Raw genomic sequence first — 18,746 nt, 5'->3', positions numbered from 1 at the left:
AAATTAATATATATTCCCATTAGGCTTGTATTATATTCGCAATTTCAATTTGCCCTCCCACACAGTTATGTTTACTCATACAACAAACAGTCAACTATGTGCCACCAAGTGAATATAGTTCTCTCTTAAATCAACATCTTGAGGTCAGAGCTCTGTAATCTGTATAGTATTTACCAAGTGGCCTTTACATTTAAACTTTATAGTGTTTTAGCTCTTGACAGCAGCAGTAAAATCTTGTTTTTTAACCACAACCCCTCAAGCTAAGTTCCAGATATGTCCAAAAAATGCAGCAAAAATGCTCAGGATTTAAAAGCCACAATCCTCCAGGATTCCCAGCCAGACCGCTGTCTGTGAATATAAGACGCTCAGTGTCATTCCCAGTCCCCAACATGACCATTTTTCATAGTGATTTACAGATTGTTCAAGCTCATTATGCTTTCAATAAGATTTTACGACTCATGCCACTATCTATCAGCTCTTGACTGTTCCCATCTTGTCGATAGATCTAATAATTGGTTGCCTGTACATACTGGTTTATGTTATTGTTCTCTGTAGGTCACATGATTTCTCCAGCCTCCTCCTACAGTCTTCATTAATTTTGTCCTTCCTAAGGCAGTATTTACTCTCTGTGTCCCAGAGTTAAGATGCGTTGATCAGCTGTATTGCTGTCTCAGTCCAACCCTAATGATAGGCCTCCAGAATGATTTATGCGCCTCCTCCCAGTTGTCACTAAACTCATTATGACAGGAAGGAGGCATTTATCACCAGTATTGTAACCTCAATGTTGTGAGATACTTTTGCTAATGATTGTAAAATCCAAAGTTGGCGGTTGGGTGGAGTAACTGAACATGTTTGGTAATGTCATACCACATCATGGACGACTGCATGATATGAAATCACTTTTACACTTTAAGAATACCAACTATGTAAATGTAGTGGGTTTAATGGATCCACAGGTGGTCATTTAGGTGAGTTCCAGGGAAATAAAACTCAATAAGATCAAAATCAGCTGGTGCACACGTGTCATGAATCTAATGGTGATTTTGTGGCCACGCAAAGTAGGAATGTTTCTGCACACATAATAGTAAATGAGGCCCGTTGTGATTTATATTCTTATTCTGTGCTCTCATAAAAGCCATGACACTGGAAAGGAATTCATTAGCAAAGCAGTTAACTAAGCTATGTGTGATAAAAACCCCATGCCTCTGGATGTGTGGTGTTGTTTTCTTCTAACCAGTTTGATTTGTATAAAAAAGTGTTCGGGCACTTGTGCATAAATCCTTCCAAAAAATAACAAGTGATTTGGTTTGTAGATTCATACAGAATCTGCTCTAGTATGCATATGATATCAGAGTAGCAATGTATTCTTATTCCTCTTGTTTTTTTTTGTAGTCCAGTGTTGTGTTGAAGTTAAGTGTCAGTGCTGGCATTGTTGGCTTCACTTTTTTCAGTGTGTTTCTGGGCGGGTCCTGCTACACTTCAAACACTCCTGCTGTGAAAGGCTTTTTTAAGGCTGTGACTGTGAGCTCAGCAGCATGACTCATGCCCTCTCACTTATGACCCGCCCAGATCGCCCTCACACCCACCGACCATCCACCTTCTGGTCATAACATCACTGCATCTTTTTCATTGCCTTGTTTTTGACTTCCCTTGTTTTTTTGTTCTTGGGTATAGTATTTTGTAGAAAAACAAGAAGTCAGAATTACAGAGGCGCCACCTCTGCTGTTGCTCCCTCTGGTCAGCTCCCCAGCAGCACCTGGTTCTACTTAAAACACTGATCACTTGAGAGTCTCTGTTTGACTACTGGGAGTGATACCCTCTGACAAAGCAGCGAGGTTGAGAGGGAGACTGTTCAGACCCGAGCCAAAAGGGCAAAACAGGATAGTTTGTATATTCAGATATCTTCACCAGCTGCAGATTTTAATGTTTTTTTCTGATTATTTGGGGATGTCTGTGATGATGCACATGTTCCTTTCATTGACTCACAGGAGGTCAATATGAGGCAATAGAAGAAGCTGCAATTCAGATTGTAATACTGAAAACTTTAAGGTTAAAATTGAAAGTCAGACTTTATTACATACAGTGGGTACGGAAAGTATTCAGACCCCCTTAAATTTTTCACTCTTTGTTATATTGCAGCCATTTGCTAAAATCATTTAAGTTCATTTTTTTTCCTCATGAATGTACACACAGCACCCCATATTGACAGAAAAAAACGCAGAATTGTTGACATTTTTGAAGATTTATTAAAAAAGAAAAACTGAAGTATCACATGGTCATAAGTATTCAGAGCCTTTGCTCAGTATTTAGAAGCACACTTTTGAGCTAATACAGCCATGAGTCTTTTTGGGAATGATGCAACAAGTTTTTCACACCTGGATTTGGGGATCATCTGCCATTCCTCCTTGCAGATCCTCTCCAGTTCTGTCAGGTTGGATGGTGAACGTTGGTGGACAGCCATTTTCAGGTCTCTCCAGAGATGCTCAATTGGGTTTAAGTCAGGGCTCTGGCTGGGCCATTCAAGAACAGTCACAGAGTTGTTGTGAAGCCACTCCTTCGTTATTTTAGCTGTGTGCTTATGGTCATTGTCTTGTTGGAAGGTGAACCTTCGGCCCCAGTCTGAGGTCCTGAGCACTCTGGAGAAGGTTTTTGTCCAGGATATCCCTGTACTTGGCTGCATTCATCTTGCAACCAGTCGTCCTGTCCCTGCAGCTAAAAAAAAAACACCCCACAGCATGATGCTGCCACCACCATGCTTCACTGTTGGGACTGTATTGGACAGGTGATGAGCAGTGCCTGGTGTTTTTCCACACATACCGCTTAGAATTAAGGCCAAAAAGTTCTATCTTGGTCTCATCAGACCAGAGAATCTTATTTCTCACTATCTTGGAGTCCTTCAGGTGTTCTTTTTTTTTTTTTTGCAAACTCCATGCAGGCTTTCATGTGTCTTGCACTGAGGAGAGGCTTCAGTCAGGCCACTCTGCCATAAAGCCCCGGCTGGTGGAGGGCTGCAGTGATGGTTGACTTTGTACAACTTTCTCCCATCTCCCGACTGCATCTCTGGAGCTCAGCCACAGTGATCTTTGGGTTCTTCTTTACCTCTCTCACCAAGGCTCTTCTCCCCCGATTGCTCAGTTTGGCCGGACGGCCAGCTCTAGGAAGGGTTCTGGTCGTCCCAAACGTCTTCCATTTAAGGAGGCCACTGTGCTCTTAGGAACCTTAAATGCACCAGGAATTTTTTTGTAACCTTGGCCAGATCTGTGCCTTGCCACAATTCTGTCTCTGAGCTCTTTGACCTCATGATTCTCATTTGCTCTGACGTGCACTGTGAGGTCTTATATAGACAGGTGTGTGGCTTTCCTAATTAAGTCCAATCAGTATAATAAAACACAGCTGGACTCCAGTGAAGGTGTAGAACCATCTCAAGGATGATCAGAGGAAATGGACAGCAACTGAGTTAAATATATGAGTGTCACAGCAAAGGGTCTGAATACTTATGACCATGTGATATTTCAGTGTTTCTTTTTAATAAATCTGCAAAAATGTCAACAATTCTGTGTTTTTCTGTCAATATGGGGTGCTGTGTGTACATTAATGAGGAAAAAAATGAACTTAAATGATTTTAGCAAATGGCTGCAATATAACAAAGAGTGAAAAATTTAAGGGGGTCTGAATACTTTCCATACCCACTGTATATACTGAGACACCAGAACAAAATTAAATGTTTTTTCAAACAATAGAAAGTTCACATGATTTGATGATGATGATGAGAGGAATTTGTATATTTCAAGAAACAGTTAGTGACAATATACACTCACCGGCCACTTTATTAGGTACACCTTGCTAGTACCGGGTTTGACCCCTTTTTGCCTTCAGAACTGCCTTAATCCTTCGTGGCATAGATTCAACAAGGTACTGGAAACAGTCCTCAGAGAGTTTGGTCCATGTTGACATGATAGCATCACGCAGTTGCTGCAGATTTGTCGGCTGCACATCCATGATGTGAATCTCCCGTTCCACCACATCCCAAAGGTGCTCTATTGGATTGAGGTCTGGTGACTGTGGAGGCCATTTGAGTACAGTGAACTCATTGTCATGTTCAAGAAACCAGTCTGAGATGATTTGAGCTTTATGACATGGCGCGTTATCCTGCTGGAAGTAGCCATCAGAAGATGGGTACACTGTGGTCATAAAGGGATGGACATGGTCAGCAACAATACTCAATTAGTACTAAGGGGCCCAAAGTGTGCCAAGAAAATATCCCCCCCACACTATTACACCACCACCACCAGCCTGAACGTTGATACAAGGCAGGATGGATCCATGCTTTCATGTTGTTGACGCCAAATTCTGACCCTACCATCCGAATGTCGCAGCAGAAATCGAGACTCATCAGACCAGGCAACGTTTTTCCAATCTTCTATTGTCCAATTTTGGTGAGCCTGTGCGAATTGTAGCCTCAGTTTCCTGTTCTTAGCTGACAGGAGTGGCACCTGGTGTGGTCTTCAGCTGCTGTAGCCCATCTGCCTCAAGGTTCGACGTGTTGTGCGTTCAGAGATGCTCTTCTGCATACCTCGGTTGAAACGAGTGGTTATTTGAGTTACTGTTGCCTGTTTATCAGCTCGAACCAGTCTGGCCATTCTCCTCTGACCTCTGGCATCAACAATGCATTTTCGCCCACAGAACTGCCGCTTACTGGATATTTTCTCTTTTTCGGACCATTCTCTGTAAACCCTAGAGATGGTTGTGCTTGAAAATCCCAGTAGATCAGCAGTTTCTGAAATACTCAGACCAGCCCGTCTGGCACCAACAACCATGCCACGTTCAAAGTCACTTAAATCACCTTTCTTCCCCATTCTGATGCTCGGTTTGAACTGCAGCAGATCGTCCTGACTGTCTACATGCCTAAATGCACTGAGTTGCTGCCATGTGATTGGCTGATTAGAAATTTGCGTTCACGAGCAGTTGGACAGGTGTGCCTAATAAAGTGGCTGGTGAGTGTGTATATATATATATATATATATATATGTATATATATATATATATATATATATATATATATATATATATATATGTATGTAAGTAGCACATGTAACACATTTATATTTCATTTGATAAAAAGTAAAGCATATTACACATAGATAAATAAAATTACATAGATAAATAAAAATTAAAAATAAATATATAGAAATATACCTGCACACATACATATGAAAAATAATGAACCTAGAAATGTAATTAATTAGGTAGAATAAAATTGAATACTGCTTTAAAAAAAACCCACACACACTTAAGGTACAAACACATTAATATGCACACAAGGAGGTAAGAAAGCAGTGGAAATGTGCACAAAGCATTTTTATTATGTTGTATGTAAATAAGGACTTGATTTTCGTTTTTTTGGGGTTGCTACTTTATGTGATGTCAGTCATCATTTACTGAGTATTACACAACACACAACACGAGGCTTAAGTATTTTTACCCTTCGTTAGTTATTTATTGCATATTGTAGGAAACCAGACCCAGCCTGCTTTTGAAGATAAAGTTAAAAACTGTTGATCAGTATTTTTTTACACTGTTTTGGACCACATGTATTGCAATGTTCCAGTCATCAAGTGTTTTGTGAAGTTGCTGACTATGCCTGTCTGCATGCATGTGCGGTATATTTTACATAAGCCTCTTGGAAGTTTTACATTTGCATTTTCCCTTTGTCTTTTTCCTTCTAAACCCCCTCTCATTCTCCTCCCTGCAGGTCTGATGATAGGCTGCAGCTGCCACAGCCGCCATCATGTTCACCAAAAAGAAGAAGTCTCGTATCCAGATCTCTGCTCCATCCAACTTTGAGCATCGCGTACACACAGACTTTGACGAGCAAGAGCAGAAGTTTGTTGGGTTGCCGCGGCAATGGCAGTCACTCATCGAGGACACAGCCAAAAGGCCCAAACCCTTTATCGACGCGACCGTCATCACTACTGTAGAGCCACGCAAGGTGGGATGATCGCACATTAAAAGAACACACAAGTAAAAATAAAAAATAATGTGCTGAAGTCATGAGTTATGTCTGTTAGTTTATGCATATCAGAAAACTGAATTGTGTTAGTCCTACTCAGTAGGACTAACATAGAGATTCACTTCTTCACAAGAAGAAGGTGTGTAATATTTATGCACGTGTGTGTGCCTTATCTCCCCCTTTCTGAGATTATTCTGTATGTGCCAACAATCAACCTGGTAAGAAGTAAAAAGATAACAAATAAGGTTGGTTATAATTAAAAGAATCCCTGTGCATGTGTATTGTATTAATCATTTAAAATATTTAAAATTAAATGAATGAACATTAATAAGGGGATTAAAAAGACAAAGCAAGTAAAATAAATTTAAATGAATAAAATCAACAGTCATAAAGCACCACACTGTTATTCCTTTAAAAAGACATTTATTTGGGATGTCTTTAAAGGAGAATATTTAAAACAAGGGATATCAAAAAAGTGGGGGATCCCACCTGCTACTGAATTATTTTTTAAATTATTTTAGATAATATGTGTATAGTTTTAATGGTTTAATTATTTGCGTTGATATTGCTTGCTCAACATATTGTTAGATACACTGCACTCAGATATTTCTATGAAAAAAAAGGGAAAAATCTAATTACATTGTTGAGCTGTGTTCAGCGTATGTATTCGGTCAGCCATTCGCTCTGTGTTTATCATGAGAATCACACACACACAGTGACAGGGCTAACTGTTAACATCCCATGGCTAACATTACCTTACAATTATGGACAGGTTTAATGAGTCAAGGTGTTTATGTGTGAGATAATAGCTTGGCGTCTGATTTTAACCACTGCTGTGGGGCTTTGGTGCAAGTGGCAAAATATGATGATTAGTAAGGTAGGTCATGGTCATGCGTTGTTAGCACGTCCTAACCGTGCAGGAGGAGAGCCTCTCATGGGCACTGTCGTTCATGGCTGCATCAAACTGCATCAACAGCTAATCAGTGGTAAAAAAAAAAAAAAGTACACTAAATGGTCATAAAAATATGCACAGAATCAGAAAGAGCATCACAACTGTTTTTGCAATTTCCACTTGCCCCCACAGTTTCATGGGAAAAATGCCTTTAAACATAGCAACACACATCGCAATTTTTAAGAAAAGCAGCCTTAAAATCAGGCATTTTAGGCCACAGCAATCCCAAAAACAGCCTGTGAAATCCTGGAGGGACTTTGTCACCCTAAAATAGTGAAAGTTGTCCACACTTTTAAAAGAAGTAAATGATTGTTGTACCAAAGCAGCTGATTGAGAGGACAAACTTTGTATGTGAGGCCCTCTCTCTCATCCTGTTCACTTTTTCACATGAATCCACTTTGTCCCTCTTTTTTTTTCAAATTCTTCAGACAATTGTTCGTGGCAGCAAGCTTGGAGTGGACGGCTCTCTGACCTGGCTGCTGGATGAGTTTGACACCATGTCTGTGACCCGTTCCAACTCCCTGCGACGAGGCAGCCCGCCCATCCAGCCTCGCAAGGACTCGAGCTCCTCAGTAGGAGGGCAGGAGAACGGAGATCCTCACCACAGACACTACTCACACCCAGACAGGTCAGTAGCTCAACTGCAGCTCTAGATGGCATAAAAACACAGATTTTGAACAAAAATAAGATTTGATGCATTTGATAATTGTGCACTTACGCTATGCTCTGCATAATATGCATCATAATGTTATTATTAGCACAGAAACAAACCCAGCCAATAAGCTGTTAAACCACAACTGTCTGCACTGATCTTTCCTTTGCTGTGCTTCTCAGAGACCGACCCAGACCCGACCACCACCAGGTTGGGGGTGACCCCCGCCAGGGTCAGCGTGCGCTCCGTCCTCCTCAGTGGGATGAGGGAGTCCAGAGTCGGCCCCAGCAGCAGCCCCGGGGCCAAGAGCCTAGCAGAGCCCACAGGGACAGACCAGGTTCCGGCCCTCCTCCGCCCCCTCACAGGGACAGAGAGCCTCGAGACCGGGACCAGGTAGAAAAATTGTCTGTAACAATAGGGCAACTAATGGTTTAAAATACTAAAAAAAAACCCAAACAAATTATTGTAATGTTATTGCAATGCTTCAATTTGACTGAAAAAAATCCCTGTAGCTGTTGTCAGCTTGTTCAACTTTATTTTTTTATCCATTTTACCTTTAAATTTCCCAATAATTCCTCCATCTCTGCCTCTCTTCAGGTGGATCAAACCACTGACCACAGGCCAAAGTCCAGCTATATGGTGCGGGACGGCAGCCCTCAGTCTCCCAGAGACAAGAGGCCTCTCTCTGGGCCCAACATCCGCACCCCGAACCTGCCAGTAACAGAGGGGGTCCTGAAAACTGCCCAACAGACCACACGGCCATTCAACACATACCCGAGGACAGACAGTGAGGGCGGACGCAGCCCCACAGGACAGGTAGGGACAGGAGCATGAGCAGAGAACAGACAGACTGTTGACAGCCACGCAGAAGGAGAGACAGCGGCCCTAATGACTTATATTCTCTGTCTTTCTTGTAGCCGGTTCGACACCATGAATCCTCCCCTCAAAACGGCCCTTCTAGTGGCTCCAGCCGAGCGTCCTCCGGCTCCAAGCCCCCTGTAAGTCACCCACACCCTCATCACACCTCCCACCCCAGTCTGACCCCTGAGGCCACCCAGCACCCTCACACCCCTCACCCCAGCGTTCCAGCCCCGCGGCCCCCTGTGCCCTCTGGGCCCCCGGCATCAGGTGCTCCGTCACAGGGCCGCTCACCACAGAGGGAGCCCCAGAGGGTCTCCCACGAGCAGTTCAGAGCGGCACTACAGATGGTGGTGGATCCTGGAGATCCACGGACCTACCTGGACCACTACATAAAGATAGGGGAGGGGTCCACGGGGATTGTGTGTATTGCCACAGTGAAGACCACCGGCAAACTGGTCGCCGTGAAGAAGATGGACCTGAGGAAACAACAGCGCAGAGAACTCCTCTTCAACGAGGTAAGAAGTCGTGCTTTACTACTCTTCTGGTTTTTACCACTGTGATAAGTCATGTTTTTCTTCTTCTTGGCCTGTTTTACTTTATGTTTGCCCTGTCACAAATCACTAAAAATTACACCAGTTACTCTGAATGTGTACCACTGACAGCTCAAAGTATAGTGAATCCGACAGAAAGTCTTACAGCACAACAGCTCTGACGTTAATCCCTTAATATTTTGTCTTTCTGATGAACACACATGAGGGGTACAGAATGTAAGAAACACCTCTTGGTATAATGCAGTTAAGTACAACACCATCACTAACTAGGATCTCACTGCTAAAGCATGTAATCAGCACCTCTGTAAATGCGTGATGAGATAAGATTTGATAAAATAATCCTTTATTAGTCCCACAATGGGTAAATTTGCATTATTACAGCAGAAAAGGGATATCAAAGCAAGGTTAAAAAGAATGTTTTTGCAGATGACCTGCCTTTATTTTCAAAATAGTTTACTTTAAACCAGAAGAGAACAATACCTGTCCATGTCTTGTGTATTTATATATGTTTTGAACATTCACATGTCTAAAAAGTACACTCCACACTTTCCCTACATTATCAAATTTTGCTGATATAGATTCAGGGTTCCCACAGGAAAGTCATGGAATTTCACCATCAGGTTTCCCAGGCCTGAAAAACTCATTAAATTAGTAAAAGGTCTTTGAATGTTTTGTAAAAGTAATGGGATTTTGTTGTTGTGTAATGGAACGGTAATCCTCCGTGGATAACCCTCCATGTAATAAAATAACCGCAAATTTACCTTCTGTGGCTTTCAACATAATGCAGTTCTAATATGTTTCTGTGTGTGATGGTTTGTTTTTGCCTTTCTGCTGAAACTGTGTTTGCAAATAGTTTCTGATATGTTTTTCAAACGTCGAGCAAGAAAAAAACAATGTTATTATGGTTCGTTGAGAACTCATACAAAAGTTTTTAAATTTTGTCCTTGAAAATGTGTGGGAACCGTGTAGATTCAATGTTTTTTCTCACCATGCTGAAAAAGCAACATATCCCTGCAGTTCAGCAGTTAAAACTAAGGTTTTACACAGTAAATACCGTTACTTATTAGGGGTGTAAATCACAAGTTTAATAACTATATGATACTATATAGATTTTTGTTTTTTTGAGACAACGATATAAATTCAGGGGCCTGTGATCAATGTCATTTGCCCATTTAACACGTTTGGTTACAGAAGAGGCTGTGACATTTTCCTTTTTTGCTTTTGCCCATGAAAAATGAAAAAAAAAACACCATATAATAATTTGTAAATAATTGTAATTGGTTGTGCATTCTGTTGTTTTTAAAATGACAAAATGATAAGTGACTCGCTCAGACCAGGGTTCCCTAAAAAGTCTTAAAAGGCATTGAATTCATTAATCTAAAAATAAGGCCTTAATTGTTACATTGACTTAACATTTTCTTTCAAAAGTCTGAAAAATGCTCTGACATAGGAAGTAGGAATTCTGAATAATTTTTTTTGGCGTTGTTCTGTAAAATTTTTAAATGATTAATGATAATTAATATACTTATTATAATTGTTATTTTTTGTTAAATAATAAAGTTTTTTTCTTAAACTCGTCCTTAAGGGAATCTAAGTGGTGGACGTGCAGAGTGAGAAACGCAAAATTGCCCTACCTTTATCATACTATAATACGTTTATTGTCTTTTATGTGTTCCACTTTAAATTTATTTATTTTTTCAACATTTGATGTAGATCATCGGACAAAGAAAAGTCATGTTTTATGTTAAAATAAACATTTGTTCAAATTAAATTGTCTTTCTTCGATTTTGGTTATTAGAAAATTGGTCTTAAAGTCTATAAAGTCTACCCTGCCTTAAGCTGCAGGAACCCTGTCAGACACATCTCACAGAATATGTCAGAATAGCTGTCAGCAGATGAGACTTTTTGCAGGTGATAGAGCTCTGGTTCACACTCACAGGAGCTGCCACTTTACATTTCAGACTCTTGAACCTGCTGCTGAGTGATCAGGCCTCAGTGGGTCCGATGGTTTTAGTAGTTGTTAATCGCTTGCAGCTTCGACCCAGCAGATACGTGATAGTCTCTCTGCCTTTTGAGTCCAATGAGTGATGTTGTTACACCCTCTCTGTGCATCCTTCTGTTTCCATGGTAACTGCAGGTGGTGATCATGCGGGACTATCACCATGAGAACGTGGTGGAGATGTACAACAGTTACCTGGTGGGAGATGAGCTCTGGGTTGTCATGGAGTTTTTGGAGGGAGGAGCTCTCACTGACATCGTGACCCACACCAGGTAAGAAACCGTTTATGGGTATCAAGTCATTAATGTAGCAATTAAAAACTTTTTTTTTCAAATTTATTTTTTAACCCTTTATTTACCATTAAGTGCATACACATGGCCAACGTCAACAAGCAGTGATATTAGATTGGATATTGGACAAAAGTAAGAAAGCAACGGCAATAATGAACATAAAGATATGTGAAAAAACAAGAAGAAAAACTAACAAAATCCAATGAAAACAAATTAACAAATACAGCATTAGTAATTTCTGGGTCATTTCTTTTTAAGTTGCTCATTGTCTTCTTCCCATGTTTTTGAAAGAAAACAATCCAGTTTTCCCAGGTTCCACAGGGTTAAATCCCTCACCTGCCAAAACTCTGTTCTACCACAGGGCGGCAGCATTGCCTAATGTGCTTCATAAAGACAGCCACACCGCCGTCACAGGTGTAGGAAGTAGTACTTGGGTCATTTACAAAAGTCAAAGTAGCAAAATTACAGTTTGAAAATACTTAAATTAAATACAGCATTCAAATTCTTATTGTAAGTATGAGCATCAAAATATACTTAAAGTATCAAAAGGAAAAGTACTCATTATATAGAATGGCCCATTTCAGAAACATAGATATTATTGGATTGTAGTTATTTGTGTGTTAATGTGTTCATCACGTTAACCGTTTAACACCTGGATCAACATCAGTTTTCTTTTGCTGCATTCACAATCATTTTAACCCCTGAAACCTGAGAAAAGTGCTTGGATTTCTTCCAAAAGCAACTTGGCAAGAAATATCCTGCAAATTGAAAATAAAAAAAAATATTAAGAAATGATCTAAATAAAATTACCTTGGATGGATTATTTGACATTATCAAAAAAGAAGTGGAAATTTCCAGAAAACTATATTTCTTCTTATGTATTCAAATATGTATTTAAATTTATGTTACAGAAAAAAATCAGAGTTTTTATTCATTTATTTTTTTTCCGGCAATTGTCTTGGAACGTTTCTTGCAATTTTTTTGGCCATTTCTTGTTAAACTTCTTGTCGCCAACAATCAGGCCAGTTTGCTTATGTTTCAAATTCTTGATGTTGCAGCTAGTAAAAGTGGCGCTAATAAAAAGTCATGATTTATAAGTTAATTAGTATTTTGTATTGATAATTTAAGTCTGTAAAGTCAATGAAGTCCTAAAATACATGTAGCACTGTAAAAAGTGCAATAAGTCCTGCTAACGTGTTGAAGTAAAAGCAGAAAATGAACAATTGGAAATACTAATGTAAGGTACAGGTACCTCAAAATTGAACTTGTGTCAGTGTACTTAGTTACTTGCTTAATTACTTACATTCCTCCACTGATCACCGAGGCCAGTGTCATTTTTGATTTTATCACAACAGGTATTCTTTGATTCATGGCAGTTATTCAGATTCTTGCATCATTTTAAGATGACTTTATCTTAATGAATCATAGGCACAAAGTTCAAAGCTTGAACCAGAAAACACAGCACTAATACTAATGCAGAAACAGAGGTGATGGAAGGTCTAAACTCTCTGGTGTGTCCTTGCGTCTGCAGGATGAACGAGGAGCAGATTGCCACAGTGTGTCTGTCTGTCCTGAAGGCGCTGTCTGTCCTCCACTCGCAGGGTGTGATCCACAGAGACATCAAGAGTGACTCCATCCTCCTTACTCATGATGGCCGTGTATGTACCGCACACTTCACACTGCTTTTTATGCGTCCACTCAGGCCACAGCTCTGCTCTGTCCACATCTACGTCCCATTCTCGAGAACGCAATTTGTCTATTTAGACAACATTAATCTGATTAGATTTTGGTTGTTAATTATTACTTGATTCTATTTTTTGAAATGATTTTACTCTGAATTCTAAAGAATCACTCAAATTAATAATTTATATAACCACTAATAATGATGATGACAATGATACTACTACTACTACTACTACTACTACTACTACGACTACTACTACTACTACTACTAATAATAATAATAATAATAATAACAGTCATAATCCATTTTGGGGTTGAATCCATTTTGGGGTTGAGTTTTCAACACAGTTTTTCAGCCATAATTCAAGTAATTAGATTAGCAAAAAATCATTGAAAGTTTTGGAAAAGTAATGATCTACTTGTGCGTAATAAAAATGAATTGTTACAGTAATCTTCTGGTAATAACCTTCCACATAATGTAACATAATGGCAAATTTATTATCTGCAAGTTTGATTTGATTTGTTTTATTTCAAACATGTTACAAAGGAAGAGAAAGAGAAGCAAACAGTCAGACAGATGAAAAAAATCATATTAACAGACAACAGATGTAAAACATAAGGGTAAAACATAAAGGAAAACAAATGGTCAAATACATGATGGCTTGGTTTGTATATTGGGAAAGGAGTGAGAAGTACAGACTAATTTAATCCCGCCCCTTCTCCATAAGCCATTGAATTTGAATTAACCAGCTGTTGACACAAGGAAGCTCTAATAAGCGTTGACTGAGGGACATTAATCATTTCAGCACTGACATTGCGATAGGCAATAGTCACATTGAAGGACGTGCAATGTCAAATACGGCGATTTAACTCAAACAGATTATGTGCTGCGTGATACAGAAGGAAACTCGCATGGTGCTCATTCTCTATGATGAATACCAGCTAAACCTTTTACTTGAAGAAAGGTTACATGTGTGAGGAATGTAGAGTGGTGGCCTTTGTTCTGTCAAGTGAGATTCTCCTGCGGGTGTGTTTGTGCAAAAAAGTACCATAACCAGGCCAGAAAGTACTGCAGACACAGCAAAGCAACATGCTTTTCCAAAATGGACATTTTTTCATGGGTTCTTGAAAAGTTGTGGAAAAGTTCAGAAATGTTGTCCATGAAAATGTTGCCGGAACCCTAATTTTAGGTAGGAAGTAAAAGTTTTCAAATGCATTAAAAGGCCGTTAAAGCTGTCAAAAAGCTTCCTTTTAAAATGTCAAGAGCAGTGCAGAAAATGTCTCTGTGAGCTGAGTCACAATAGAGAGGAGACGAGTGTTCGGCTTGTGGTTTCACAGAAATAAAGTCATCAAAGTGTTCTTTTTTCTGATAAGTAGCAGCACATATCTGCTTTTACCGCAAGGCTGAGGCACAACTTTGTCGACATAGACATTGTTAATGGATCTGTGCTATTTTTGATCCAGTAGGCATCATCATCATGCAGTGATCATTAATGTTAATATGTCAAATACGTTAGTCTCACAGGATGCACAAACTCAGAGCAGCACTGCAGGCGCTGTTAGAACTTCACCCATTGTTAAAAAAATAAATGGAAAAGCTTGGTTATAAAAAGGAACTAAGTGCTTCTCTGAAACCATCTGTGCAACTGAGACTGGTGCCACATCACTTCCTGCAACTTGACAAGCAAGTTCCTGCTTTCTGCAGAAAATGAAACCAACATGGTCACACAGTGAGACCAGGGAAAAAGGGAACTCGGTTTCTTGTGTCAAAGTCAACATTTGTGGTGGAAAGTAGCTACGTACATGTACTCAAGTACTGTACAAAATCTATATTTATAATTATAGTAATCACATGAAAATGTTCTACAGAATAATTTTTATTTTGAACACACTTTTCAGGTCATTTTCTTGTTGTTTTTTGAAAGAAATCAAACTAATTTGCTCAAGTTTCAAGGTTAATTGCATTAATAATGAAAATAATAAATGCAATACTTCCACTTAAAAAACACATAAAATCAGGTTACCTAAAACTAGTAAAACCATAACACAAAATTAGCCAGTTTAAAATCGTTAATAAATAGTCAGGTTGCAGTATTTTGGTCCCTGAGTCTAAGTGACTCTTTGCTGTGTAATATCTTGAAGGAGGATGGAATGAATGAGTCATGGATCGGCTGGAAAATGCATCATTACAAAGCTGAACACAAAGCTATTTTTCTGACACCATGAAAACTGAACTGTTTCTAGATTCCAGGTTCTCACGGGACAGCCACACTACAAACATACAGATAGAATATGATGTATTTTTGTAGATTAAGCTACCCAACAGGACATGAAAGAGTAAATGAGTGCAACCTTAACCTTTTGAAACCTAGATTGACATTAGTTTTCTTTTGCTATGTTCAGGTGCCTTTCACAGGCTATTTAATCGTTTGAAACCTGAGCAAATTGGTTTTATTTATTTTAAAAACATAGGGGAAGTCTTAAAAAAGTTTTAAGAAATTTACAAAAGCGTATTGCTGCCACTCTAGAATAAAAACATAGGATCAGTTTCCCGTTATAACCTGAACATGTGCGTATATAGGAGCCATTTAACATATTAATTTTCTAGTATTATATAGATTAGTTTGATGCGTAAAGAGTACATTATTTTGACCACTAGGTGGTAGCAATACCCTGTAGTCTATGACAGGTTCCATAGTTTTTGATGTACAATAGCGTGACTTCAGCCTCGCCGAGCTGCAGCGTGTTTCATGCATGGATATATGGTTTCATGCTTTTGGTCTTCACACATACAGCGTTGTTGCAACGTCACTGCTGCGTCACTGCCCGCAGATATTAGTACTGTATTTTCATATTTATAAGCACATATTCCTCTCATTTATGAAGTTGTGCAAGCTCCTGCACAGCTGACAACACGGTCCTGTAAATGTTTAAAAATCAAGTGCCTTGTATCAGCAACTGATGGGATTCTGGTGTCAGGCGTCAGGAACATTTCACTGCACAATGAGTATTTCTAATTTTCATACTTTACATTGTACATTTTGCTGATAACAGTACATACTTTTGCTTAAGTAAGGTTTTGAATGCAGGACTTCTACTTGTAGTAGAGTATTTTTACAGTGTGGTGTTAATACTTTTACTTGTTAACATTTGCATAAACCCTCTGAGTTTGTGTTTCAGAAGTGGACAAAAATTGCACAAGACATTGACTGTGTGAGAAAGATGAATGCATAGATGTGTGGCTCTGCTGAGCTGAGCTGTCCAACACACTTTTTTACCATTTAAACACAGATTGTGATCACAGATGTGACGTTTCTGTTACAGTTGTCGCAACTGTTATTATGCAATTTCTTTGTGCTCTGTTCATACATTGCAGGCTGAGTTTTGCCCTCTTTTTTTTTTGTCATTTACTTTTTATTGGTTTTTGATTTTACATGTAAACAGACAAACAGTCAAACAATCAACATGAAGACCTATAGATGAGTATAGAAGTATCAAGGAAAAAGTATAAGCATACATAAGGGGACTGGTAAAAACCTCCAGTTGAGAAATCAAGAAAAAAGAAATAAAAATAAAGTAATAAGTACTTATAAGTATTCTGATAGTACAGATTGAAATTACCTGAAATCCGGTCTTATGGTAGAGACAAATGCACTCCATTTTTGCCAATTATCAATAAATGCCTCTTTTTGTGTTCTTAAATTAAAAGTGATTCTTTCCATTACAAAGATGCTGTACACTGTATCAATCCATTCATCTACACTAGGTGCCTCCCTCTTCAGCCATTTCTTCGTTATTGATTTCTTACAAGCCACCAGTAATATTCTCAAGTAGATATTTATCTTTGTTCCTCCAATCCAGATCCTGTAGATCCACCAAATACAACAAACTGAAACAGAAAGTTATTTTTGTTGAAAACACAGTCTCTAGAGTTTGATGTACCCGTAACCAAAATGGGGTCACAACAGGGCAACACCAGAATATATGATAGTGATTCGCCTCTTCGCTTCCACAACATCTCCAACATTCTGTCTGATTGGAAAATGTTCTCTTTTGATATGGAGTATAGAAATAGCGAATGACATTTTTCCATGCATATTCTCTCCAGAGCGGAGAATTTGTTGTTTTCCATTGTTGTTTAAAAATTTCCTTCCAGTTCTCCTGAGCAATTATGGTGTTGCCTTCAGTTTCCCATCTTGATTTTACATTAGATGTATTTTCTTTGTTAAGAGATTAAAGACTTGTGTATAGTTTTTGAAATTATCTTCTTATTAGGTTCATCTTTATAAGCTTTTACGAATACCTGTAGGTATCATTTTCAGGTTCATAATTTTTTATAATTTTTTCCTGATATAATCTCTTATTTGTATATACCTGAATAGGTCCTGGTTTTGTAAACCAAATTTGTCCTTGAGATCTTGGAAACTTCTAACCGTACCTTTATTTATTAGTGAATAGTATGTTGTAAGCCCTAAGGAGGTCCATTCTTTGAATCTATGGTCGTGTTGATTAGGTGTGAATTGTGGGTCATAAGCAAACCATTTCAAGACTTCGAGCGTCTTTTTTAAATTGAACTGTTTTGATACATCACTCAGAAGCTTTAATGAATTAGTGATCCATGGATTATCTTGATCGATAAGTTGTTTGTGTAGTGATGGGTCCCCAATTAACGCACTGACTGGGAAACCTTTTCCCATTGTTTGTTCAATATTTTTCCATCTGGCCTTGTAACTAGGTGTACACCAGCAAATTAAAGGCCTAAGTTGGGCTGCCTTGTAATAATCTTTTAGAATAGGGAGAGCTAGTCCTCCTTTTTCTTTTGAAAGTTGGAGTATCTTATAACGTATCCTGGGTTTTTTCCCAGCCCATATGTACCTAGAAAATAATCTGTCCCATTCTTGAAATTGTTTTTCTGGTGCTTCTAAGGGCAATGACTGAAAAAGGTATAAAACCCTTGGTAGGATGTTCATCTTGATGGATTCGATACGTGAGCTGAGGCTTAGATATGGTATCAGGCTCCATCTATGAATATCTTCCTTGATTTCCTTAATAAGAGGTTTATAATTGATTTCGGCTAATCTTGACTGATCTTTAGGGATATGAATTCCTAGGTATTTTATAGATTTTTCATCCCAGTTTAGCTGATATTTCTGACAGAGATCAGCAGGAGGTTTGTAATCAAAACTAAGGATCTGTGTTTTTTGAACATTTAATTTATAACCTGAGAAAGAGCCGTATTCATTTAAACATGTCATTAATGCTGGTAAGGATCGTGTTGGATTACTCAGATATATTAATACATCGTCAGCAAATAACGCCAGTTTCTGGTCATCTACCATTTTTTATCCCCTCAATTGCTTCATTTTGTCTTATTCCTTGAGCTAGAGGCTCGATAAAAATAGCAAAGAGAAGAGGACTCAGTGGACACCCTTGTCTCGTTGATCGTTCAAGTATAAATGATTCTGAGAGTTCTCCATTAATCTTCAGCCGTGCTGATGGGTTTTTGTATAGTATTTCTATTGTTTGTATTATTGTCTCATTAAAGCCAAATTTTTCCATTGCCTTGAATAGGAAGGTCCATCTTACAGAATCGAAGGCTTTTTTCTGCGTCCAAGCTCACTATCATAGCCTGGAGATTTTTTTGGTTAGTATGTCTAATAATCTGTAGTGTACGTCTTATATTGTCTTGGGTTTGTCTACTTTGAATGAACCCTGTTTGATCCAAATGTATGATCTGTGTTAGAATCT

At 38.8% G+C, this 18,746-nt stretch overlaps 1 protein-coding gene across 2 annotated transcripts in view; it reads left to right on the top strand.

The window, feature by feature from the left end:
* Nucleotides 1-18,746, top strand: part of pak4 (p21 protein (Cdc42/Rac)-activated kinase 4) — a 49,731-nt gene that overhangs the window by 22,248 nt on the left and 8,737 nt on the right. For both annotated transcript variants that reach the window (XM_042486594.1, XM_042486595.1), the window contains exons 2-8: nucleotides 5,753-5,989; nucleotides 7,391-7,590; nucleotides 7,797-8,007; nucleotides 8,212-8,430; nucleotides 8,532-8,990; nucleotides 11,164-11,297; nucleotides 12,847-12,973. In XM_042486594.1, coding sequence (XP_042342528.1) covers nucleotides 5,789-5,989; nucleotides 7,391-7,590; nucleotides 7,797-8,007; nucleotides 8,212-8,430; nucleotides 8,532-8,990; nucleotides 11,164-11,297; nucleotides 12,847-12,973 — 1,551 coding nt within the window. In that variant the 5' untranslated portion in view covers nucleotides 5,753-5,788. The remainder of the gene's footprint in view (nucleotides 1-5,752; nucleotides 5,990-7,390; nucleotides 7,591-7,796; nucleotides 8,008-8,211; nucleotides 8,431-8,531; nucleotides 8,991-11,163; nucleotides 11,298-12,846; nucleotides 12,974-18,746) is intronic.

This window comes from Plectropomus leopardus, chromosome 5, assembly GCF_008729295.1.
Source record: "Plectropomus leopardus isolate mb chromosome 5, YSFRI_Pleo_2.0, whole genome shotgun sequence".
In the NCBI taxonomy this organism is placed as follows: domain Eukaryota; kingdom Metazoa; phylum Chordata; class Actinopteri; order Perciformes; family Serranidae; genus Plectropomus; species Plectropomus leopardus.
Note: the sequence above shows the minus strand (reverse complement) of the source record. Positions and strands in the feature narration are given on the sequence as shown.